Source organism: Thamnophis sirtalis, unplaced genomic scaffold (genome assembly GCF_051295495.1).
Source record: "Thamnophis sirtalis isolate CommonGarterSnake01/CBP01778 unplaced genomic scaffold, rThaSir2_p1.2 scaffold_6, whole genome shotgun sequence".
Lineage (NCBI taxonomy): Eukaryota > Metazoa > Chordata > Lepidosauria > Squamata > Natricidae > Thamnophis > Thamnophis sirtalis.
In genome coordinates, this window is record NW_028261386.1 from 85,339,367 (window position 1) to 85,364,882 (window position 25,516).

Consider the following 25,516-nt stretch of genomic DNA (forward strand, 5'->3'; position numbering starts at 1 on the left):
GCATGCACTCCAGCGTGTGCTAAGAGCAGCTGGCAAGCGTGCATGCGCATGCCGGAAACCCGAAGACCAGGTGGCCAGTGCGCAGCTGGTCTTTGGGGTTCTGGCACTCTGGTGCATGCATGCACATGCATTCTGGTTTGGGCACTTGGTGCCGAAAAGGTTCAGCATCACTGTTCTAATTTGTAATGTCAATCTCAGTTCTGCGATATATCAACACACACACACACACACACACACACACACATTTGCCTCTTACCTGTTAGCATATTGTTCTATCCTGGAATGGGTGTCGTCATGAAACAGTTGTGGAGATTGGGAGGGGCTAGTGGAATTTAACAGAAAAGAAGTTGAATTTTCTAAATTATTAAAAAACAACATTTTTTTTACAGTATTAAACACAAAAGAACGAAATGCCTCTTAAGGTGATGGCCTTGACTCAAACAAATATGGTAACAAATGTTCGCCATTCAGAAGTTTTATTTCATGCTTGTTCTAGTCAAATAAATGGAAGATTCAGAGAACCAGGATTGTGCATGGTCTCATTCATTTCCACAATTTTGCAGAAGAAATATTTGATATATTAAACTTAGCTACCTTACCAAGCACAAAGATGGAAGATACTTACTCATACTGCTCTGGCCACATACTAATAAGAGTGATAGGACTGAAAGAAAAGAAGCATAGAAAGAAAACAGAAGATTAAAATACTGATACTATTTAGACAAGTACTGCACAATATATTTATTTATTGTTCTACCCCAATATTTTGTTTTAGAAGACGTAGAGGAAAAATGAAATTGCTCATAACCAAACCCACTTCAGAATATATTACAGAGAAAAAAGTGATCATTTGATGATCAAATAGAAGAGCAATAATCTTAAAAACAGTATCTTTCCCCATCCTATAATCAAAAAAGGAACTAATTGAAACCTTACATAGTTCTTAATTGTTAGGAATTCGTTTAAAGTATCTTGCTAAAAATGAAGCTTATACAGATTTTAATAGTTTATTACATTAATGTAGAGTGTTTATTCTGTACAATTTGATTTGATTGCAATTTTTCAGTATATAAACCAATTTTTACAGCTTTGGCATGTATACCATTCAACAAACAGGTGTACAGAAAGTAAATGTATAGAAAACTAAATCTAATGCTAATTCTATTCATTAATGATATCATTACAATGCACGTAAACTGGAGTGCAATTTAAAGAGACTTTCAGGATGAATATATTTGATGAGACCATCTTAAGTGACATGCTTCTCTTTCACTGTAATCACATCGAAAGTATGTTCTCCTTTTTGTTTAAAGAATAAAAACCAATTTCTGGGCATGGTTCAGTATGCAATTTTAAAACTGTCTTTAATTCATTCCCACTAAGTAAATGGAACTACAAAGTAATTTTAGCTGTATTGGACACATTCAGTAAATGTACTTTTAAAATGTCTTAAATAAATATAGTTTATATGTTTTATTAAAGGACATTTTACTATGCCTGAATTTTTAATACTTCTGTGCTTTTAGCTTTCTTCTTGTGTTCGAACATGTTTAGTTATAAACGAAGTTGCAAAGTATTCTCATTGTAGCTTCTACCCTTAGAAAAAATCTTTGTGAGAAAAAATACTATATTGAAAAGACCCAATCTCTGTTCAAAACTCACGTCTCTAAATTGTCGCCTTCTAAAACTGTTTGCACTGGCAGATAACCAAGTCGTGGATGTTTAGCAAAATATTTCTTGGATCGGAACTTGTTTTTTAGCACTTTAGTAAAATCACGTACATCTTCCCCTGATGTTGTCTAGGAGAAGAAGAAACAAAACAGAAAACACAAATTAAATGTTTACTTTCTGCTTGAAATGATGAATGCATTACATTATATTTTCTTCTGATGCTTGTTACAATATGCAAATGACAATGATTTAAAATTACTGGAAACAAAATGTTTCCAAATCCAAAAAAGCAAGAATACAAAAAGCTTAACTTAAAAAGAAAAAAAATCAATTTAATAAAGTGAGTTGAACAAAAGTTAGAACAGACATTATCTAAAAACTTTTCTTGTGTTACTCAAAATATGAATTAATATAATAAATTAATTATACTTAAATGTTTTCCATATATTCCTAAAATAGAACCAAATAAAATGAAGCATTGCAAGACTCATTTACTACCTTGTCAAAGCTAAGAGGTCCAGCAGTGTTTTCTATCAATATATATGAGAGTAAAACATAACAATATTGCTTCAGTATCAAAATATTTGATTCCCCATTTGAATGTTTTATGAGCATATGGACTGCTTAGTCAAACAAATGCTGCACTCATACATTTCCACTAATTGGAATATGAAAAAGTGGATTAATATATAATTCATAAAATGTAGAATGAGATGATTTTTTCCCCACTTAAGTATAAGAATACATATTGGTGCACTGAACTTACCTTCAAAAAGGTAAATGGCTACTTCTCTATGAAGAATAACAATATCAAACAACCACTCATTCATTATTTTGAGTGATATTTTTTTTTTTGTATAATAGAAGAAAATTAAGATACAAAAGTAGTTTCCCAGATTTGTAAAATTGGTAAGAAATCCAACACAACTTTGAGTTTGGTTTTTTTCCCAAGAAAACTTTCTTGAAGTATTTTTTCAGGGTCAAATTAATGTTCCAGCAGACAATGTCACTATTGCAACATGAATTCTGTCAGAAAGAATGAATGGCTAATAAAGAGATGGTATTTCAATCAGTTGTGCTCATAATTCTATTTTACTTTTATGAGTACAAGAAAGAGTTTTGCATTAGAAAATTCACAACCTGTATTCCTAGCTACTAAAGGCACCCAGGAAGCATCAAGAATAATAACACTAACAGAAGAGAAGAAGGCGGGGCTTAGCAGTGAGAAGACGGATTTTCAGGCTATTCCTGAAATTCCTCTATTCCGAAGGAAATTGGACGGTCCTTTTCAGATTTTACAAACAAGTAAATGAAATGTTAGCATGTGGTTATGGATTAAAATCTTTGGCATAGTTAAGGATGAAAGATGTTTAAATATCTGTAGTCAACTAAAAGTGGAGGTATAATGATGTCAATATGGTAAACATTTGAGTTAAGATATTTGAATTAATATGAATTAATGGAAGAGATGCACCAAAACATGTTGTAACCAGCTGATATACTTTTTTATAATATATACCTGTGGGTTTTTTTTTCTTTTTTTTTTCTTTTGTTTTTCCTTTTTTTTCCCCCTGCCTTGTTTTTTGTTTTTTTGTCTTTTTTGTGTTTTGATTTTTTCTTTTCCCACTGGTGTGGGTATGTGTTGTTTATGTAACAAAATAAAAAAAAATTTTTTTTAATTAAAAAAAAAAGAATAATAACACTAACAGTTATTTGAGGTATTTAGAAGCTCTGATCTAAAGTGAATCTTGGATAGATTCATAGTTCCAAGTGAAGTTCCATTAAATATGAAATTTTGTAACTATATATGAAACATGGGAATGTATTTCCAAACACATTAGTAGTTGCTGCTATCCTTAATAAGATTTTCAAATAATTAAGAAAGGTTTTGAGATTGGTTTATTGGTTTTCAATAAAGGACAAAATCAATTTCACTTTGTTTGATATGTTGCTCAATTAGTTCCTTGCTATAGACACTTGCTATTTTCCAACTCCATAATTTCCCTTTAATTCTTAAAACTAGAAAAAGATTTTTAGTGAATCCCTGCCAAAGAGCCTACTCACTTTTGCTGAATTTGTCATGTTGGAACAACAGAAGACTTTAATAAATTAGAGACTTTATTTAGCCTTGTGCTTGAAACATCAGCAATTAAAATAGGTAAGCTCAATGTTTACAATTGCTTATGCATTGATTTCCTAAACTCACAAGCTATATAAACATGAAAAAGTGTCTACAACAGTATCAGTAACTGTCCTTTAAGATTGATTTTTTTCAATAAATAACCAATCTATTATAAATCCACTTTTCCAAAGCTGAAATGGGTCAGGTCATGCAATAATGACCCTCACATTTTCATTTCATTGTGCTCTTATTTCTCTGGTGTGTATAGAGATTTGAAATACAAAGGAGAGGAGTGCTACCATATTCCTTCTCATACCTCTCAAAAATTCAAATCCAGGGCAAAAACCTTCAACTTTGCAATGCTAGACCAGAAGGGCTGCGACAAGAATTGCTGGCACCTGCAAACCTTTTTTGTTTGCACAGTCCCTTGTTTGTAAAAATTTACATAATCAATATTGTGTAACTCTTATTTACAGGCTTTGAGTATGCTGGTAATGAAGACTGGCATTTTTTAATGGAAGGATTGTATTTAGCATTCTTCACTGTGCTGGAGAATTGAAAAGAGTTAAGGGGCTTCCTGATAACAATCAGATGATTATAAACTAGAAAAGATAAGCAGAGAAAGGTCAGTAGGAAAATGAATAAGGAGGTGCATTGGGGGGGCATCTGAATTGAGCAGAAAAGAGAATGAAAAATATAACAACCTGGAATGTATTGGTTTACTTCAGAAAGAAAGAGAATTTAATGAAGAGCTGTTCTGCAATGAATGGATGAATGAATTAAGCAATCAATTAGAAATTAAACATTCTTATTATAGAACGAATACTTCCCTATCATGTGGGTGTGATAAAATATGATCTCTCTTCATTCTTGAGATTATGTATATAGTAAAGTATAGTAAATGCTATAGTATAGTATGCACATTGATCTGGCACTAATGTCTTTTTTAGAATGTAGGCATTTATAAGGAGTCTGGTTTGCATCTGTTTCCCCAAGCATAACTATGACAAAATGCAGTTAGATTTGACTATAAAATGCTTTCAGTGTAAAACAGAGACAAGGTTTTGATTACAACATGAGAAAACAACCTTGGCCCACAGACCACCAGACCTTTAATTTTGTGATCTTGAAAACATACACTGAAATTCAATGGCAAAACTGCCAATTTTCAGTTGCCCAAATTGTGGCTATTGTTAAAATAAAAGGAAAATTGGTATGTTAAATCGCCACATGGCTTGTTTGCTGCTAAACATTCCTGTAACACCACTCCAAATTTTTTTTAAAAGAGAGAGAAAATATTAAAAACAGAACAAAACAAAACAAAACAAAACACAAAACCCTTCCTATTTTCTATGACATTATTAAATTTCCCCTCTGTTTTTACATCATAAATAACTGGCTTTACAAAATGAAACAAAAAGTCACCTGATTTTGAGCTGGGAGTGTGAAAAGGAACAATTGATCTGAGAATGGATTATGTAACATTTCAGTAATAGTTCCTTTAAAACTCCAAAGGTATTTTCAATTTGATTTAAATGCACCGTCCCCTCCAATTTCTGGGCCAGAAGAAATGTCAGAAACAACAGGTTAGGGCACAGATCAAGACTTAAGGTATTTAATGGTAAGGATGGATGAGAATATTGTTCAGTGGTTTTAAAATTATGAAATTCTTTGTAGAGAAGATGAAAAAAACCCAAGATTTAAAAAAAAAATACAGACTTTTATCGAAGGATTTAAAATGCTTAATTTCTACAATTGTGTCAAATCCCACAATGCATTAAACCTAGTTTCTGAATAAAACTTTTCTAAATTCACCCAAAACACTGAATCATACACTGGTGGAACAACTAAGTTCATGAAATGTATTGAGCCACTCACAAAATTATGACGCATGGTTAACATGTTGTATGTATACAATGGCTAGATAGGTTTCAACTGGCTTGATTAAACTTATTGTATGATTCAGCCATCTTTCATACAATTGGCTAAAGTGGTTATTACTTTTCCTCAGAAGACCCTCATCTTTATGAACTCTGTAGTAGCTGGAAAGAGCTGTAAATACTGAATATTCTAATGGAAATAAATGAGATTATCAATCGGCCCGTTTTGATAAGCACTTAGCAAATTTCATCACTGTCCTTCTAAATGTAACTGCGAAAATTCAGATTTTTAAAAAGCATGAATGATGAAGAACATAGGCAGCTTTAAATATTCTAATTTCTTGTTTTTGCTGTTTTTGAAGCAGTTCAAAAAATCAACTACAAATAACACAAAAGAAAAGCTATGAATAATAAATACTCTTAAAATAATAATAGAGGATAATAAAAATCCTTATTACTGTCAGCTATAAATGTGATGATGAGTCAGCTATAAATTTAATAAGCTCTTCAAAAGCTATTAAAAAGTGCATCCTAATTATTACTTTAGGAGACTATTAAGAGAAGTAATGTTGAAGGCCTTTTGGTACTGTCCATGGGATTTTTATGGCAAAGATACTGGAGTGGGTTGCCATTTCCTTCTCCAGAAGGAAATGTCTTTGAACTATGGTGCTGGAAAAGACTCCTACGAATCCCTTAGAATGCAAGATAATCAAACCGGTCAGTCCTAGAGGAGATCAACCCTGACTGCTCTATAGATCTAAATCTAAGGTCAGATCCTGAAGATGAAAGACAAATACTTTGGGCACCGAATGAGGAGGAAGGACTCACTGGAGAAGAGCCTAATGCTGGGAAAGATTGAGGACAAAAGAAGAAGGGGATGACAGAGAATGAGGTGGCTGGATGGAGACACCAAAGCAGTAGGTGTGAGCTTAAATGGACTCCAGAGGATGGTAGAGGACAGGAAGGCCTAGAGGAACGTTGTCCATGGGGTTGCGATTGGTTGGACACAACTTCGTAACTAACAGCAACAACGTTGAATGATTCATGAAATTCTAGGCTGACAATAGGATTCAGACAAGGTTGTTTCATTCTCTTGTAGAATAAAATTTAAGATTATATACATTATTGCCAATTTCTGGGAATTGCGATCTTCAATGCTCAATTCCAAAATACAAGTGTTGGCTACTACCTATAATGTTTTCTACTCCATTTGTAGAACATCTAGATTTACAAGACACACTGAGGCAATACAGGGTTTCCTTGGTGCTGTGCATTGTGGAAACTCAGCCAATATGAAGTAGAGCAGGGGTGTCAAACTTGATTTCATCGAGGGCTGCATCAGGGTTGTGTTTGACCTTGGAGGGGTGTCCAGAGTGGGTTTGTCCTTGGTGGGCATGGCTAGCTCAACATCATTCATGTCGGGGGCTACCTGTTTTTGGCTGCTACGGTCTCATGCAGCCCTCTGCCAGTGAAAATGGAGCTCAGGAGGGCTGCATGCGACCCTCCCGAGCTCCGTTTTCGCTGACAGCAACACTGTAGGCCAGTCCTTTGCTGTTTCCAAGGTGGTCCCAAAGGCACAACCTGCTTCCATCTGTCACTCTGCACCACACCCATCTCTTGTGCCATGCTAGACAAATGCCTAAATTACTGTGCATCAAGCCCTGTGCATCAAGACCCTAGAAAGCATTCCATAAGCTCGCTGATAAACATTTAGGATGATCATATCTTAACCATTTATGTGGAAATCTGGAACTTTCATGAATAATTACATGATTCTAGGCTTAGGCTATTAATAATTGATGTGGTTAGTACTTGAATGTGTTACAAAATGGATGTTGACATTCCTGGTATTAATGTCCTAGTTCAAGTCTCTCAATTTTTGCTTGCTGCCATGCAAGTTTAAAATAATGTCTTTTATATATACATTCCTAATTACAAGGGAGAAATCAGGGAGGAGGGAGATTGTGAGATTACCAAGAACCCAGAAAGATGCTTTTCACTTACTAATAGAATTCCTGATTAAAGTTAAAATAGTTTTTGTCAAAAGTGCTTTCACCCTGTGAGTTCAAAAATGAGAAGTTGATAAAGGTGGTGAAGATAATAATTTAAATTTATGGATGTGTTGTAGCTCAGGTATATCAAAAGAGAGAGAGAGAGATTGTTTAAGCAATGTTTTCCCCGTGGGAGGGGCAACAAGAAAAGAACAACAAATGGGTCAGGCAAAAGAGACTGTATACAAGAATACAATTCATTTATCTAAACGAGATGGCAACAGCCAGTGATCTTTGCAGTCTCTCCTTCTCTCTCACACACACACACTCTCTCTCTCTCAGTTATGTGATTCACTTACCAACCATTTTGCTGCAACCAAATGCAATCACTAAGTGAAGAGTAACCTGTATCATTTATATATCTTTTTTAGTGTGTTCTTTGCTGTCCGGAACTACATTTCCAAATTGGTTGGCCATACAAATTGAACTAATAAATAAATAAAGTAAGCTGACAACCTTCTAAAGTTTTGAACCACAATGAAAGCCATTCCAAAAACAAAATGTATGAATATATATATGATGAATCAAAATGATAAGCAGGGGGACCGTAGTATTCCTAGAGGAAAGCAGAAGAATCTCAGCATACAAAATCATTTTCTCTTCTTTACTTTAGAAACTTGTTAGGAATAGGAAGTAAATATGCAATAGTTGCTCTGTCTAATCCTTTTTGACATTACAGATACATATTATGGGGTAGATATTAGCATCACACTGGGGATATAATTAGTGGTGCCTTGAATTTTACCATAATCCAATTTTTGCTGTTGAAGCCAGCATTTCAGCAGTGAGACAGTGAAAACAAATCTTGAAAGGGGTTACTAAAAGATAGGTTATCACAAGTCTTCATGTTAACTATAAAAAAATATTCCTAATGTCCCATAGTAATTCATGCTGCTGTGCATTATTGTGAAGACAGCACTTCATTTAGTGATGCAGAAAGAAAGGCATTTCCTTTCATCCCCTGGAAGTTGCATTCTATCCATCCAAAACCTGAAAGAATTGATTATGTTCATACAGAGATTCAAAAACTCACAAAGTGCCAGATTTCACATCAGGCACAGCAATGAATCTCAATTCTCTTGATGTTCAACCTTGTATGGAATGGGCTCCCCATTGAGAGCAGGCTGCTTCCATCTCTGACAGTTTTTAGAAGTCACTTTAAAAAATGAATCTTTTTCAAAGACCCTTTGAGTAATATCACCTGCATCTCTTGTTGTTTTTTATTATTGTTCTTTCCTGCATGGTTCTGTTTTTGCAATTTGGATTGGATGCTGCTTTGGTTCTGTATTTATTTTTACTTTGACATTAGAACTGATGGGAGTCATGACATTCATTGCAAGGGGATGAAAATCAAGTAAATTGCAGCCCCTGAACATGCATTGGGTCCAGTGGTGGAATTTTAATTTTTTTACTGCCGGTTCTGTGGGTGTGGCTTGGTGGGCATGGCTTGGTGGGCGTGGCAGGGAAAGGATGCTGTAAAATCTCCATTCCCACCAGGAGTGGGTTTCTGCCGGTGTTAGTGTCAGTTTGGTGTGTGCATAATTTGTGCATGCTCCGCGCACATGCACAGTTTCCTTTAAATACATCTGTGCATGTGCAGAACATCAAAAATATTTTTTAAAACCCATGGTGTGGCGACCAGGGAACCGGTTTGAGGGTGTGGCGAGTCCGCCATCCCTACCGGTTCGGTAACACAGTCACCATTTCCACTACCATTTCGCCTGAACTGGTAGCAACCTACCTCTGATTCCCACCCCACTCCAGGGAAGGTTACTGCTAAATCCCCATTCCCTCCTGATCAGTTGGGACTCAGCAAGCAGGGAATAGGTGGTGGCAGGACCAGTCAGAGGTGGTATTTACTGGTTCTCTGAACTACTAAAAAATTCTGCTACTTTCCTCCAGAACTGGTCAGAACCTGCTGAATACTACCTCTCATTGGATCCAACCCAAAGGAATGCTTCAAGTGTCTCTGATTACATAGTGTTCTGACCCTCCCTGGCCTGTGAATAAACCAGAACACAGGCTTGGCTGTTTGCCACTATTTAATTACGGAGATAACGAATCCTTTGGCTGAGGGCCCAGCCAACTCACATTCAATAGAATAGCTTGGCAGCAACCCAGATAGTTCAAATGAAGCAATGCAAATAATCCCAATGAACAGACATGGCTAGAATATAGACAGATTTTCTTCACTACTAGTTCGAACGGTTGTTTCCTGCAAATGTCCCCTCCCAACACATCACTTAAAAACCCCTTTGGGAGGGGCCAATCCATAACCACCTGTGCTTAATTATCTTCTATGAGACTGCCTACGGAGTGGCTTCTTCCGTTTCTTAGCCCTTCTCAATCTAGCATCAGGGACAAACTGCCTTTGATCCTCCCCACTGCTCCATGCCTCAGGCACCTCCTGGTGGCCAACCAGCCTCTCTGGTCCCTGCTCTGAGTCTGAACCCTGCACAGGATCCTCCACATCTTCCATGGCAGACTCATATGGTTGCTCGCTATCCGAGTCCATCAGCAGCTCAACCGGATCCTGCTGGGCCAGAACACATAGCCACCATGGGAGTTCCAAAAAATTATAAACATGAATTCCTAAATAACATATTAAGAGCAGTCAATATTCATAGAATTTACAAATTCCTATCTTTCAAACTGACTGTGTAAATACATATACATATACATACATACATACATACATACATACATACATACATACATATGTGTGTGTGTGTGTTTTTATTTGTGCTGATAAATAAATAAAGGGAGACTAGTATAGATCTATTTCAAGCTATTTAGCTCTCATCAGCTAGCCATACCCTTACTGGGAATAGAGCCTGTGCTGTATTGCCTCTAAGGCTCGATTCCCAGTAAGGGTATGGCTAGCTGATGAGAGCTAAATAGCTTGAAATAGATCTATACTAGTCTCCCTTTATTTATTTATCAGCACAAATAAAAAAACACATATATAACAAAGGCAACAGTAAAAATATTGGGTTTCTGTCGTGATGGACTCTTGTGACGAGTCAATTGACAGATGATGGAATTGGGGCTTACCAGGGGTTGTGACTATATATATATATACACACACACACACATACACCCACACACACACATACACACACACACATATACATATACATATACATATACATATACATATACATATACATATACATATACATATACATATACATATACATATACATATACATATACATATACATATACATATACATATACATATACATATACATATACATATATATATATATATATATATATATATATATATATATATATATATATCAATGGCAATAATAATAATAGCAGATAACAATAAAAGTAATACTAAAATTACTAAGTGGAATATATTTTTGAAAATATATATATATTGGTTCACATTTTCTTTTAAATGAGACTTTTTATTTTAAAAAACCCAAAATGTTATAATATTCTTTTAAACAAAGAATGTTTTGTTTAAAAAAAGTGTAAACAATATTACTTCACAACAAACTTGGTCCATTCTCAAAAACGTGATTTTACATTTGTTTTACATTTTCCAATACTAACTACAATTCTTTTTAATACATTAAGTTTAATTCAAGATAATACTAGTTACCTTGGTAAAATAGAATGAATCTTAAAAAACAGAAGACAGATATAATATGGAATAAACTAAGAGTAATCAATGAAGAAGACTCTATACTCACCGGTATACAGTATTCCACCATTGGGTAATGTAATTTATGACCCTTCGCTGTTCGACCCGAGAAAAAACAGCTCTGGCAAATATCATAATTGAAATGTTTCAGGCTCCGATATCTATGAATGGAGTTTGGGAGGGAAAAAATGAAGACCCTCAATTTTGTGAAAGGTTCAAAAACGTAATGCCAAGCTCGGCAGATGTCGTTACTCAAAATGTTAAATTACAGAATGTAAAACCCAACTTAATTAAGATAGATGAATAGATTGTGACACTATTCCTGGAGCTGACAATCTCACGATGATGAGGATGATCATGATTTGAGTAAAGACTGTGTGCACACTATCCATACCTACTATTTATTCCATTAAAAACTATGCTCATCTACCAATTCTATGAATACCATGTTCAATTTAGTCCTTAGAAATAGAAAATAAAATTGAATGTAAATATAGAACCAGAAAAAACTACTTTTTAAAGAAATTTAAGGAGAAATTCTAGTCAGTAAGGCCCATTTTTAATTATTTACTGATTGCCACTAGAAAGAATGCATTTCCATGCAATAGTATGCCATGGCTTCTATAACACAATTATAATTGGTCTGAAAATCAACCATCTATCACAAGTTTTCAATAGTTGAACTATTTTCTCACACATGGCAGGGATGAAGAAAAACCACTGCAGAAGAATGCAGCATATTTTTATATAAATGCATTCCTGAAGGAGCGGATTAATTGTTCAGTATATTTAAAAGGGTCACTATTTCGAGATGGTGATTGTCACCAGGAGCAATCAAAGAAGTAACCCAAAGAAAATTAAGAATTATTTTTTTAATTATAACTTATATCATGGTCTTCTTTGTTTTATATATTGTGTACTAACAGTTGTGTTCACAGCTAGGTTTTACATTATTTATTCAATTAATTTTGATGGCAATTTAAAAGAAGAAGTTTGAAAAAAGGAAGAAGCAATAGAATGATTAACATTCTGTCCAAGAATTTAAAATATTTCAATTTTACAACAGACCACTTTGACCTGTGACAAAATAAGTTGAGGCTGTTCATCCCAAAGATGTCAGAGGTTCTGGGATGCTTCAGATGGATAAAAGGCATTTTTCATTAGCAGCTAACAAAAATATTGTGTTTTACTTTAATTTCCAGCACCGGCTTTAGTGGAAGATTTAACTACAAAATAGGCAATTTCTGTTAGGCTGTCAAGTCTCCGGGATTGGGCGGCCTAGAAATTTAACAAATAAATAAATAAAAATAAATAAACACTTAATAACAAAATCAACAGAAATATATGATAAGATTACTGGGCTCCCTTTTGTCAATGCCAGCTGAAAAATTATTTTACATCTAAATGAATAAAACTGTGAGTTTCAATAAAGGGGAAATGAATCCATTTTTAAATATATTCTGTGAAGAGAAGATAGGTAAATAGCAAACAGTATTAGCTGTATTAGAACAGCATAACCTGAATTTTCAGTATTTCAGAATCAGGAAAATGCTGAAATGAGCCATGGTAACACAGTGATTATAATACAGTAATGCAGACAAATTCAGTTCACTGCCAAGAGTTCGATACTGACCAGCTCAAAGTTGACTCAGCCTTCCCTCCTTCCGAGGTGGATAAAATGAGGACCTAGAATGTTGAGGGCAATATGCTGACTCTGTAAATCGCTTAGAGAGGGCTGTAGAGCACCGTGAAGCGGTATATAAGCCTAAGTGATATTGCTATTGCTAAACGGGGTTTGTAATAGTCAGTGGCTACTGGTGTGGCCTAGTGACACAGAAAAGATAATGACCTAGTTTTCTTTTTACTGCTGACCCATTTAGAAATGTGGGAACTCCAGAATTCATTATTTTTAGCAGATAGGAAGATTATATACTTTTGTGCACCAAACAATATCTGAATGATTGCTGATAATGATGTTCTTTAGTCCTAATGCCAATGTTTGACTATGACTTTTGAATATACTGTATGTAAATATAGGCAGTTAGACTGAGAAATGCTGAACCAGCTATTGCTACTCCAGTGTGACATAAAATATGATGTAAATAATGTAATTCATTTAAATAATGTAATTTATTTTTATGACTGGATGCAATAGCCACATTGACTTTTTTCCTGCTTTTCCTTTGTAATCATTCATTCTCTTTACTTTATATCCATTTTTCTCATTTGTACTAAGTAAATACACATTGTCTTTAAAACTAAATAGAAACTGCAAAGGAATCAAACAGTGATGAGACTACCAAAGATGGACAGAGAGGATTTAATCTTGCAATCTTTCCCATGTTAGTGGTAAAAGTGTCTTTCCAAAGTTGTTATTAGCATAGAGACTAGACAATCTGTGACATGTTGGGTCATAGTTTCAGATATATTTAATTACCTAAATAAAGAAACAGAATGACCACAAGTGGGCAAAAAAAAAATCAGGAAGAGCAAGATTGATTTTCAATATACTGTCAGCTTCCCTACTGAGTTTCCTTGTGGGAAGAAGGCAAGGAGCATCAGAAATTTTACTTCCTTCTTTCCTCCCTCTCTCCCCCAAATACATGGATGTGTCTGTGGAATGACTTGGAGTCAAGTTCAGTTCAAAGCAGAATAACTTCTATAGTAAGGTTCAAAGATCATGGATAGAATAAGTCTCTTTGATGGATATGAGACTATGGGACTCGCTGAATAAATACAGCTGGAAGTTGAGAAGGTAGGAATTTACAGTATGGAAATAAACACAAAAATGTCAAACGTTTGGAAAAGCAGGCAGGCAGGCAGGCACGAAGGAAGGAAGGAAATGCTAACCTAATAATATGATAACTAACTCAAGTCCCTTAGAGAGTTCTCCACCTGATATAACTAAACCTATATCTATGGAAGAGGGCACAGTATGTGTGATCATTCATATAGGGAGACCATTCTGAATTGTCACTATCTGCTGCCTCCCTTTGCTTTCCTTCATGGAGAAGAAACCTTCCTTAGAACAGAAAGCTCTGCAAACTTGATACTGTTAAAACATTTTTGTTATGAAGTTTTCATATAATTTGGGAACCTTGGTAATAACACTTGTAACGAATAGAGATTCAATTACTGAACTAACACTGTAAATATTTCAGAGAAAATTTGAGCACAAAGATCTTACAAAACTATCACCAAGTCTGTGTTATTGAGTTGCAATTTCCCCAGCATAATGCAAATTACTGCATCGTTGCGATAATAAGCTCACATAAGGGCACAGGGCTACTTGTAAAGCAGCTTTATGAGACTGGCAAGGACTATCATGAATTATGATAGGCTTCAACCCTATTTACAGTCTAATCCATATGAACTATAGATGTTAATCTACATCATCTTCTCAAACATTTTCTACATTTAATAATTTACTATACTGTGGAGTTTTCTATGGTAAATTACTTTATAGTTGGTTTCAAAAACCTGGTAAGTTGTATTAAAGGTCATAACCCAGAACCAGATGACAATCTTTTGATGAATGTGAATTTCTGAACCAATATCGTCCAATGGATTTTCCACTTAAGCATACACACACATTTGCATTCATTTTTCCAAAACCAAAAAAAAAAAAGGTTCAGACAGTGAGTATCAAGATAATGAAGAGTCTAAACCCCAAACCCCAAGACAAATGGTTAAAAAAAGTGCCCAACTTGGCGAACTCTTTGCTAGGTGTCTTCAGACAGAGGCTAGATGGTCATCACTACAGAGAAGTTGTAGTTCAGACTTTACTGACTAGAAATCCTCTAAGTACACCCCTACTTTTTATGAGTCTCTAACTTATAACATATCAAGTGATGAGTTATTAGCATAGCATGTACAATGAAGCTGGAATATAAATCGATTACATTACTGATGCAATTCATAAAAGGCATTTTATTTTGCTCACCTAAAACCAACAATTGGACATTCCTTACAGATGTTGCACTTGGCCTGATGTTTTGCTGTTTCTGAAGCTGCTACTCTGTGTAGAACTGGCAACCATACCATAGACTGTGGCTCCAGACGCATCCATTCTATGAACTGCTTTACGTCAATTTCTGGCTTATTATTATGCTGATAAATGAAGATGGGATTAAAAAGAATTTAACATTCATATTAAAGCTTCCTGTCCAGTCTATTTTCTTTAAAAAAAATGTATTCCAAGTTTGAACTTCAAGGAAACATTACTTATCCCACCAATATTCAGTCAAAGAAGAAAGGACAATTACTTCCGCTGTAATTGAAGTGCCCCTTGTACAAGTAGTTGACTTACAAACATTCTTTCAGGGAGCGTTTGAAGTTATAACAGTATTGAAAAAAGTGACTTATGATTCATCTTCACACTTATGACCACTGCAGCATTCCCATGGTCAGGTGATCAAAATTTGGGTATTTGCAACCAGCTTGTACTTATGATTGCAGCAACTTTGTAGCAACTGATCACCACTGGCAACCTTCCCAGCCGGTTTCTGACAGGCAAAGTCAATAAAGCCAGATTTGCTTAACAAGGTATGATTCACTTAAAACCATGGTCAAAAAAGGTCATAAAATCAGGTGTGAATCATTTAACAACATCCTTACTTAGCTATGGAAATTCTGGTCCCAACTTGTGTTCGTAAGGTATAAACTATCTGTATAAGCCTTTACAATCAGGTCAGTGATATAAATTTATGAGACTAAAAGTCCATTCCAGGCTTCAAATGATTAAAGGAAAGAATGCCAGTAATGGATGTATAAACCTTGTCCCCAATGTCTAGGGCAGTGATGGCGAATCTTTTTTGGCTCACATGCCAAAAGCGGAGGGAGCGCAGGGGGGTGTTGTGTGTGGGCGTGCCACACCCATAATGCAATGCTCATCTACATGAAGCCGCTGGGTGAGATCATTCGACGGCACGGGATAAAATACCATCAGTATGCGGACGATACGCAGCTGTATCTGTCCACCCCGGGCCAACTCAGTGAAGCGGTTGACGTGATGTGCCAGTGCCTCGAGGCTGTTAGGGACTGGATGGGGGTTAACAAGCTTGTACTCAATCCGGATAAGACCGAGTGGCTGGTGTGTTTCTCTCCTACTAATTGGCCAAGTTTTCCATCTCTCAAGCTGGGGGGTTAACAGTACGCCCCTCAGACAGGGTTCGCAATTTGGGAGTCCTCCTGGACCCACAGCTGACTTTTGAACACCACTTGTCGGCTGTGACCAGGGGGGCATTTGCCCAGGTTCGCCTGGTGCACCAGTTGCGTCCCTACCTGAACCGGGAGGCCCTCACAACAGTCACTCATGCCCTTGTGACCTCTAGACTGGACTACTGCAACGTGCTCTACATGGGGCAGCCCTTGAAGAGCATTCGGAGACTTCAGCTTGCCCAGAATGCAGCCGCGTGAGCGATCGTGGGTGCACCTCGGTTCACCCACGTAACACCTATCCTCCGCGAGCTGCACTGGCTGCCTATTAGTCTCCGGATACGCTTCAAGGCGCTAGTCGTCACTTATAAAGCCCTTCATGGTATTGGACCTGGGTACTTGAGAGACCGCCTGCTGCCAATCACCTCCACTAGACCGATTAGATCCCACAGATTAGGCCTCCTCCGAATTCCATCCGCCGGCCAGTGCCGACTGGCGACTACCCGGAGGAGAGCCTTCTCTGTGGCTGCTCCAACCCTCTGGAACGAACTCCCCGTGGAGATTCGAACCCTCACCACCGTCCAGGCCTTCCGCAAAGCCCTTAAAACCTGGCTGTTCCGACAGGCCTGGGGCTAAAGAGCTGTTGCCCCCGTCTCGAATGGTATGACTGTTGTGTGTTTTTAAATTATGTATTGTTATGTTTCGTTTTTCATTTTCTGTCTGTACCCCCCTTCCCTGATTTGAATTGTGAGCCGCCCTGAGTCCCCTTCGGGGTAAAAGGGCGGCATATAAATATAATAAAATCAAATCAAATCAATCAATGACCCTAGCGCGCATGACCAGCGCTCCCCCCCCCATTTTTGGCATGCTTTTTTTGCCCTCCCCGGGTTCCAGAGGCTTTATAGGAGCCTGGGGAGGGTAAAAACAGCCTCTCCTGCCCCCCCCCCCCCGAGATCCTCTGGAGGCTTCAGGAGCTTCAAGAACAGACTTCCTATTTGCTCGTAGGGGCAGTTTTAGCCCTCTGGAGCCTTCAGGGACCTTCAGGAGGCTTCCCTAAAGGCTCTGGAGGGGGGAAAAACAACCCTATGAGCAAACCGGAAGTCACTTCCGGTTTGTCCGTAGGGCCGTTTTTAGTCCTCCGGAGCCTTCAGGAACTTTCAGGAGGCCTCCGGGGGGGGGGAGACTGTTTTCGCCCTCCCCAGGCTCCTATAAAGCCTTTGGAGCCTGGGGAGGGTGAAAAATGGCCTCAAAAGAAGTCTGAAGTCAGCTGGCCAGTACGCACATGTGCGCTGGCCAGCTGACAGTGCAACGCCTCACGTGCCCTGACAAATGGTTCCATGTGCCACCTATGGCACACCTGCCATAGGTTCGCCATCCCAGGTCTAGGGTTTCTTGCCTAAGCAGAGAGTTGGACTAGAAGATTTACAAGTTCCCTTCCAACTCTGTTAAACTGTTATTCTAATATGTCCCTCTTCCTCCAGAAGTGAGTTTCAAATCTTCAGAAGGTCTGTAAGAGACTCCCTCTGAACCCAACTAACATCCAAATGTAACTGTATTTAGAGCATCCAAAAATGGAAACAGACACTTTACACTTTACAATTACCTGCTGGAAACAGCTGCGGACACTGGGCTCAATGTTACTGCCTCCAAAAGCGGCTACTTCCCCAAGCTGGCGTGGGATTTGGATAGCATCGTGCAATAACAAGCCAAGCTGCCTCTGGTCAGACATTTCGATAGGTCCAGCCACTTCTCTAAAGAGATCTTCAAGGCAAAAAGGGAGGGTGGGAGAAGGACACTTGCTTGAGAAGGAACAATTTTTCATTTCTTCCAATTTTACCCGTGAATTACTCTAAGTTATCTCTTCCTTAGTGCACAACATAGAAATGCAAAATGGAGCTTTCCTTACAATTCCTGTAAATTTTGTATTTCAGGCACCACTTTAATGTCTGCTATTTTCTCACATTTCTTATTTATTAATAAAGGAAGATCACAGAAAAATCAATCTAAATTCAATACTCAGAATGAGGAAGAGGTGTTTTAGGGCTATTTTGACTTTGTTTTGCCCTTTAACTAATACTCTCTCTGCATTCCACAGTGACATGTTGGCTATTAAAGTAGATGCTATCATATATTTTTTTCTGTTTCTTACAAATAGTATGTGAAAAAGAAAATAAGGAATAGAGATACATTCCCCACCAAAACTGTAAGTTTTGAAATAATAAGTTCCATAATCATCAATATTGTTTATCAGAGATGTTATTTTTTTATTGTCTTGAAAATGTAAATAATTGTTTGCATTTTTTTAAAATCTCTTTTTGTATTTCTGTTTTATTTAAGCTGTTAGCTTAACACAGACCTGTCCAACCTATGGCCCATGGACAGCTAGTAATGCAGTCCCACAAGAGTGTAAACTTTTAACATTATTATGTGATTCATATACCTTAGCTGTATTATATACAGGTAGTCCTCAACTTACAACCACAATTGAGCCCAAAATTTCTGTTGTTAAGTAAGAGTTATGTTAAATGAGTTTTGCCCCATTTTATGACATTTCTTGCCACAGTTGTTAAGTGAATCACTGCAGTTGATAAGTTAGTAAACCAGTTGTTAAGAGAATCTTGCTTCCCCGTTTGTTGGAAGGTTGCAAAAGGAGATTATATGACTCTGGGATGCTCCAACGGTCATAAATATGAACCAGTTGGATAAGCATATGAATTTTGATCACATGATCATGGGGATGATGCAAAGATTGTAACTGTGAAAAATGGTCTTAACTCACTTTTTTCAGTGCTGTTGTAACTTTGAACTGTCACTAAATGAACTGCTACAAGTTGAGGACTACCTGTATTTTATATGCAGACCAAGACAATTCGTCTTCACTCAAGGCAGCCCAGGCAAGCAAAAAGTTGGACACTTAATAGCTCTTCAACGTATTTAAGAGTTTTTGAAGTACAGCACCAAGCTACATCATACTATTCACTCTGAAAATCTTTCTGGGGTCTTAAGCACACACTATTTGTTTTTTTAAATCACTCTCCAAATTGAAAGTATCATTCTCATTTCATTAAAACACATTCTGTTTTGGGTTAAAATAAAAAATAATCATATCACAAAATTACTTAGTTACAATAACATTCAAACAATAAAATATCTACCATGTTTCTCTATCCAGACTTGTATGCTATTGGTTTAGCAGGTCTATTTAAATACTACATGGAAGAGAGAAGAATCTGACAGACTTTTCCATTTCAGTTATCTGAAATGACTTCAGCACATTCTTCCTAGTCTAAAATTTACTTAATCATTTATACTGCGTGCTTAAGATATATTTATGAGCAGATAAACACGAATCACACTAACTCTGCTTCCAAATCATAAAGTATTCTTATGTCAATCATCTTTTATCAACCCTGAGGTAGAGTTACTTCTGTAAAATCATGTTCCCAATATGTGACATATACCTTTTCATAGGTTTGTCAAAGAATTTATGAACTGAACATTTCTTATTTTATGATATTTTTGGCTCAGAGTTCCACTGATAAGCGACACAATATTTACATATCATATTTGGAGCTAATTAAAGAGTATAGGTTCATTTACAATGTATCCCATTGTAAATTGTTGTTGTTTCATTAGCCAGTAACCAACTGCTCTTTTTTCATTTATTTGTATTTTGATTTAATAATATTTTTTTCCAAATTAAATTGAACAGGTGGTACTTCTTTTGTCACAATAAACATTTATTTAAGCTTGGAGATTCCAAAATGATGTCTGGAGATTCCAGAGGTCCCGAGGATTGTTCCTTTTTACCCACAAAGTTCCCTACTCATGTGAGATTTTTTTTTAAAGTATTTTAATTAAAGGGGAAAAAAAGCTTCCATACTTCCAACCAAAAGTTTTTACTTTTGAGACTGATAAAAAACAGATGGTTCTAGCTGAATACCAAATGTATTTTGTTTGTTTGAAAGCACGTTCATTTGCCCATAATAAAGATAAGCAGGATCATTTAGATGATATGCAGAGGCAGATATCAAGAAGATGGCATATACATAAGATAAGATACTTTAAGATACTTTATGCCGCCCTTTTCCCTGGGGGGACTCAGGGCGGCTCACAGTTCAGGGGGAGGGGAAGACAAACCAATTTACATATAAGACAATACATCGTTAAAAGCACAACATTCATACTATTTGGGTAGGGTTAAGGTCTTTAGCCCCAGGCCTGTCGGGACAGCCAGGTTTTAAGGGCTATGCGGAAGGTCTGGAGGGTGGTGAGGGTACGAATCTCCACGGGGAGTTCGTTCCATAGGGTCGGAGCTGCCACAGAGAAGGCTCTCCTCCGCGTGGTTGCCAGTCGACATTGACTGGCTGATGGAACTCGGAGGAGGCCTAATCTGTGGGATCTAATTGGTCGAGTGGAGGTAACTGGCAGTAGGTGGTCTCTCAAGTACCCAGATCCAATACCATGAAGGGCTTTGTAGGTGACAACTAGCACCTTGAAGCGTACCCGGAGATCAACAGGTAGCCAGTGCAGCTCGCGGAGGATAGCAATAGCAATAGCAGTTAGATTTATATACCGCTTCATAGGGCTTTCAGCCCTCTCTAAGCGGTTTACAGAGTCAGCATATTGCCCCCAACAACAATCTGGGTCCTCATTTTACCCACCTTGGAAGGATGGAAGGCTGAGTCAACCCTGAGCCGGTGAGATTTGAACAGCCGAACTGCAGAACTGCAGTCAGCTGAAGTAGCTTGCAGTGCTGCATTTAACCACTGCGCCACCTCGGCTCATAGGTGTTATGTGGGTGAAACGAGGTGCACCCACGATCGCTCGCGCGGCCGCATTCTGGACTAGCCGCAGTCGCCGAATACTCTTCAAGGGCAGCCCCATGTAGAGCACATTGCAGTCCTCCAGCCTAGAGGTCACAAGGGCACGAGTGACTGTTGTGAGAGCCTCCCGGTTCAGGTAGGGACGCAACTGGTGCACCAGGCGAACCTGGGCAAATGCCCCTCTGGTCACAGCTGACAAATGGTGTTCGAAAGTCAGCTGTGGGTCCAGGAGGACTCCCAAGTTGCGGACCCTGTCTGAGGGGCGTAGTATTTGACCCCCCAGCCTGAGAGATGGAACACTTGGCCAATTAGTGGGAGGGAAGCACAGCAGCCACTCGGTCTTATCCGGATTGAGCACAAGCTTGTTAACCCCCATCCAGTCTCTAACAGCCTCAAGGCCCTGGCTCATCACGTCCATCGCTTCATTGAGTTGGCACGGGGCGGACAGATACAACTGTGTATCGTCCGCATACTGGTGGTATTTTATCCCGTGCCGTCGAATGATCTCGCCCAGAGGTTTCATGTAGATATTAAAAAGTAGGGGGGACAGGACCGAGCCCTGCGGCACCCCATATGTTAGGGGCCTAGGGGTCGATCTCTGCCCTTCGACTAACACCGACTGCGACCTGTCCGAGATGTAAGAGGAGAACCACCGTAAAACAGTGCCTCCCAACCCCACCTCCCGCAGTCGTCGCAGAAGGATACCATGGTTGATGGTATCGAAAGCCACCGAGAGGTCCAGGAGTACCAGGATGGAGGCAATAGCAATAGCAGTGGACTTATATACCGCTTCATAGGCCTTTCAGGCCTCTCTAAGCGGTTTACAGAGAGTCAGCATATTGCCCCCAACAATCTGGGTCCTCATTTTACCCACCTCGGAAGGATGGAAGGCTGAGTCAACCCTGAGCCGGTGAGATTTGAACCGCTGACCTGCTGATCTAGCAGTAGCCTGCAGTGCTGCATTTAACCACTGCGCCACCTTGGCTCTCCAGAGATCATGGCCTCCATCCCTGGCTCTCCAGAGATCATCGATCAATGCGACCAAAGCGGTTTCTGTGCTGTAGCCAGGCCTGAAGCCAGACTGGAATGGATCAAGATAACTAGCTTCCTCCAAGGACCGCTGGAGCTGAAAGGCCACCACCTTCTCAACAACCTTCCCCACAAAGGGGAGGTTGGAGACTGGACGATAGTTGTTTAGAACGGCTGGATCCAAAGATGGTTTCTTCAGGAGGGGTCTCACCACCGCCGCCTTAAGAGCGGGGCGAAAGACCCCCTCCCGAAGGGAGGTGGTAACAACTGCCTGGATTCAGCCCCGTGTCACCTCCCTGCTGTTAACAACCAGCCAGGAGGGGCACGGGTCCAGCACGCATGTGGAGGCACCTACAGCTCTTATGGCCTTGTCCACGTCCTCAGGGGCAACAGCCTGAAACTCAATCCAGCGATGACCTACCAAATTATCCCCTAGTGCCTCGGCTGGTTCTGCAGGGTTGGAGTCCAAGTCCGCCCGAAACCAAGCAACTTTATCCGCGAGAAACTGGACGTAGTCCTCAGCCCTGCCCTGCAAAGGATCACCCGTATCCCTCCTATTTAGGAGGGAACGGGTTATCCTGAACAGGGCGGCTGGGCGCGACTCAGCGAAAGCAATCAGAGTGGCAAGGTAAGTTCTTTTTGACATCCTGATTGCCCGGATGTACTCTCTGATGCAAGATGTTAAAAGTGCTCGGTTCGATTCGGATTTATTGGATCTCCATTGGTGCTCTAGGCGTCTCTTCCGGCGCTTCCTCTCCAGGAGTTCCTCAGTAAACCAAGGGACCCTCCTGGATCCACTGCCTCGGAGCGGCCGTAGAGGCGCAATCCGGTTAAGAGACTCCGTCGCTGCCGAGTTCCAAGCAGCAACCAGAGTCTCCGCCGGACTGCGGGCGAGGGTATCAGGAATAACCCCAAGCTCCGTCTGGAACCTCAGAGGGTCCATAAGTCGCCTGGGGCGGAACCACCTGGTCGGTTCCTCCTCCCTACAGTGGGGGTTTGGTCTCCGAAAGTCAAGCCTCAGTAGGTAGTGGTCTGACCACGACAGGGGTACGATCTCACTACCCCTCAGACCAAGATCACAAGTCCACTGCTCCGAGAGAAATACGAGGTCGAGCATGTGACCCGCCGAGTGGGTTGGGCCCCGAATTACTTGGGTCAAGCCCATGGCTGTCATGGAAGCCATGAACTCCTGCGCTCCATCAGAGTGTTCACCGAGCGAAGGCAAGTTGAAATCCCCCAGAACCATAAGCCTGGGGAACTCAATTGCCAGCTCGGCTACCGACTCGAGGAGCGAGGGGAGGGCTGCTGCAACGCTGTTGGGAGGCAGGTACGTTAACAGCAGACCCACTTGACCCTTGAGGTCCAACTTCACCAGCAAGGACTCACACCCGACAAGCTCCGGAGCAGGGATCCTACGAGGTACTAGAGACTCTCGGATAACAATGGCCACACCCCCACCCCTTTCCTGAGCTCTCGGCTGATGGAGCACCTGAAAACCCTCTGGGCACATCTCTACGAGGGGGACTCCTCCCTCCGGGCCCAGCCAGGTTTCAGTAATACATGCCAGGTCTGCCCTCTCGTCTAAAATTAAGTCCCGGATGAGAGGAGCCTTATGAACTACAGACCTGGCGTTTAGTGACAACAGCCTGAGACCAGGGTCCTGATTACTTGCGCCATCTGGCCTTGGAGTGGGACTCATAGGGCTGGAAGGAGGGATCTCTATAACGTAGCGAGCCCTCCTTCCCCGGTAATGGCCAGCCCTAAAGTCCCCGCCATATCTGTCCCTCCCTGTTACGACCGTGATGCTCCGGCCCACTCCCGTGTCCATAGTCCCCCCGACCACCCCAATGACCCCCGCATTCCTCGACAGGTCCTCCGAATCAAACACACTCATTCATTCACCCAGGCAGTCCCCACGTAGTAATTAAAAACACAAAAAATACAACAATAATAGGTAATAAAAGTGGGATCATTCACTCAATCACATGCATATCCCATGCATATCCCATACAAAAGAAAGAAGAAGGAGAAAGAAAGAAAAAGAGAGAAAAAGATAGATTACGCAGCTGTTAAAAGTGCAAGTTCAGGTAGTGCAAATGGCTCTCAGCGTTCGAGATGGTTAAAGTAACTGAAGTCCAGCTATGGTCCAAACAAGGCGTACAGGGGAGTGTCTCGTATCCCCCTCTTCTGTAGGTCTGAAAAGGTCCAAAAAGTCCGGAGCAATTGAGGGGAGCAGAGGGCCTTCTTACACAGGCGCTATCCAGGATAATACCCCAGGGGCAATGGCGGATGGTAATGATGGTAATAGTCAGAGCCAGATGGGGCTGTGCCAGCGAGTCCAGGAGTCCAGAGGTCGCGGCCAAGGGAGGCCAGATGTTAAAGTGCCAAAATAGGGGAGAGCCAAATGCCAGGCAGAAGACACAGGAGGAGACCTCACAGCAGCGGGGGCGGGTAGAGAAGAAATCGCGCCTGAAGAGCCACCCGACCAGGCAGGAACGGAGGAGGGAGGAGGCAGTGTCAGGAAGGAAGCGGGGCCAAACAGGGAGGAGAGCCATCCGGAGGGGCCGCTGCGGCACCAGGCAAAGCCAGCCGCCCAATTTGCCCAGTCCCAGCAATATTCCAGTTCGCTTGCTCTCTCTCCGGGGCGATGGCAGCCAAACGAAGCCCCCCAAAAGCTCAGCAAATAGGGTGGGATCGCTGAAACTGCCGAAAGATGCCACCGCTGCAGCCAGCGTGGCGCCGCCTCCCCCCCACCGAGCAGCGCAGGCAGCACACAAACCTCCGGAGATTGTACAGTCCGGGGCCACCCAGGAATGGCGACCCCCGCAAAGGTCTGAGCTCCTCGGGTCCCCTGAACTCCAGACATCCCCAGGGACCCTTTTCCGGTGGTATGAGGTTGTTTTTCTTAGAAGCTTTTCAGCGTTTTTCACCTGATTAGTTCGGAGCGAAACGCCTGGCAGCCATCTCTAATCTTGCACATGCGCATCTTATGTTGATTTAATATAATATATATTAAAGGGAGCTGCAAGTTTGATATCCTTTGTTTAGCTTGATTATCTTGTGTGAATCAAACAAGACAAGTGCACAGTTTACATTTATAATAAAAAGTAACTGTTGCT

The 25,516-nt window shown here is 40.0% G+C and overlaps 1 protein-coding gene across 4 annotated transcripts in view; it reads right to left on the reverse strand.

Moving 5' to 3' along the window:
* UTRN (utrophin) overlaps positions 1-25,516 on the reverse strand; it is a 468,873-nt gene that overhangs the window by 26,166 nt on the left and 417,191 nt on the right. For 3 of the 4 annotated variants that reach the window (XM_087718331.1, XM_087718332.1, XM_087718330.1), the window contains exons 64-69: positions 18,146-18,303; positions 15,329-15,495; positions 11,435-11,546; positions 1,663-1,799; positions 626-664; positions 257-322 (exon numbers count right to left, since the gene is read on the reverse strand). In XM_087718331.1, coding sequence (XP_087574457.1) covers positions 257-322; positions 626-664; positions 1,663-1,799; positions 11,435-11,546; positions 15,329-15,495; positions 18,146-18,303 — 679 coding nt within the window. Of the gene's footprint in view, positions 1-256; positions 323-625; positions 665-1,658; positions 1,800-11,434; positions 11,547-15,328; positions 15,496-18,145; positions 18,304-25,516 lie in introns of those variants that run through there. The other variant, XM_087718333.1, reaches the window with a different exon arrangement.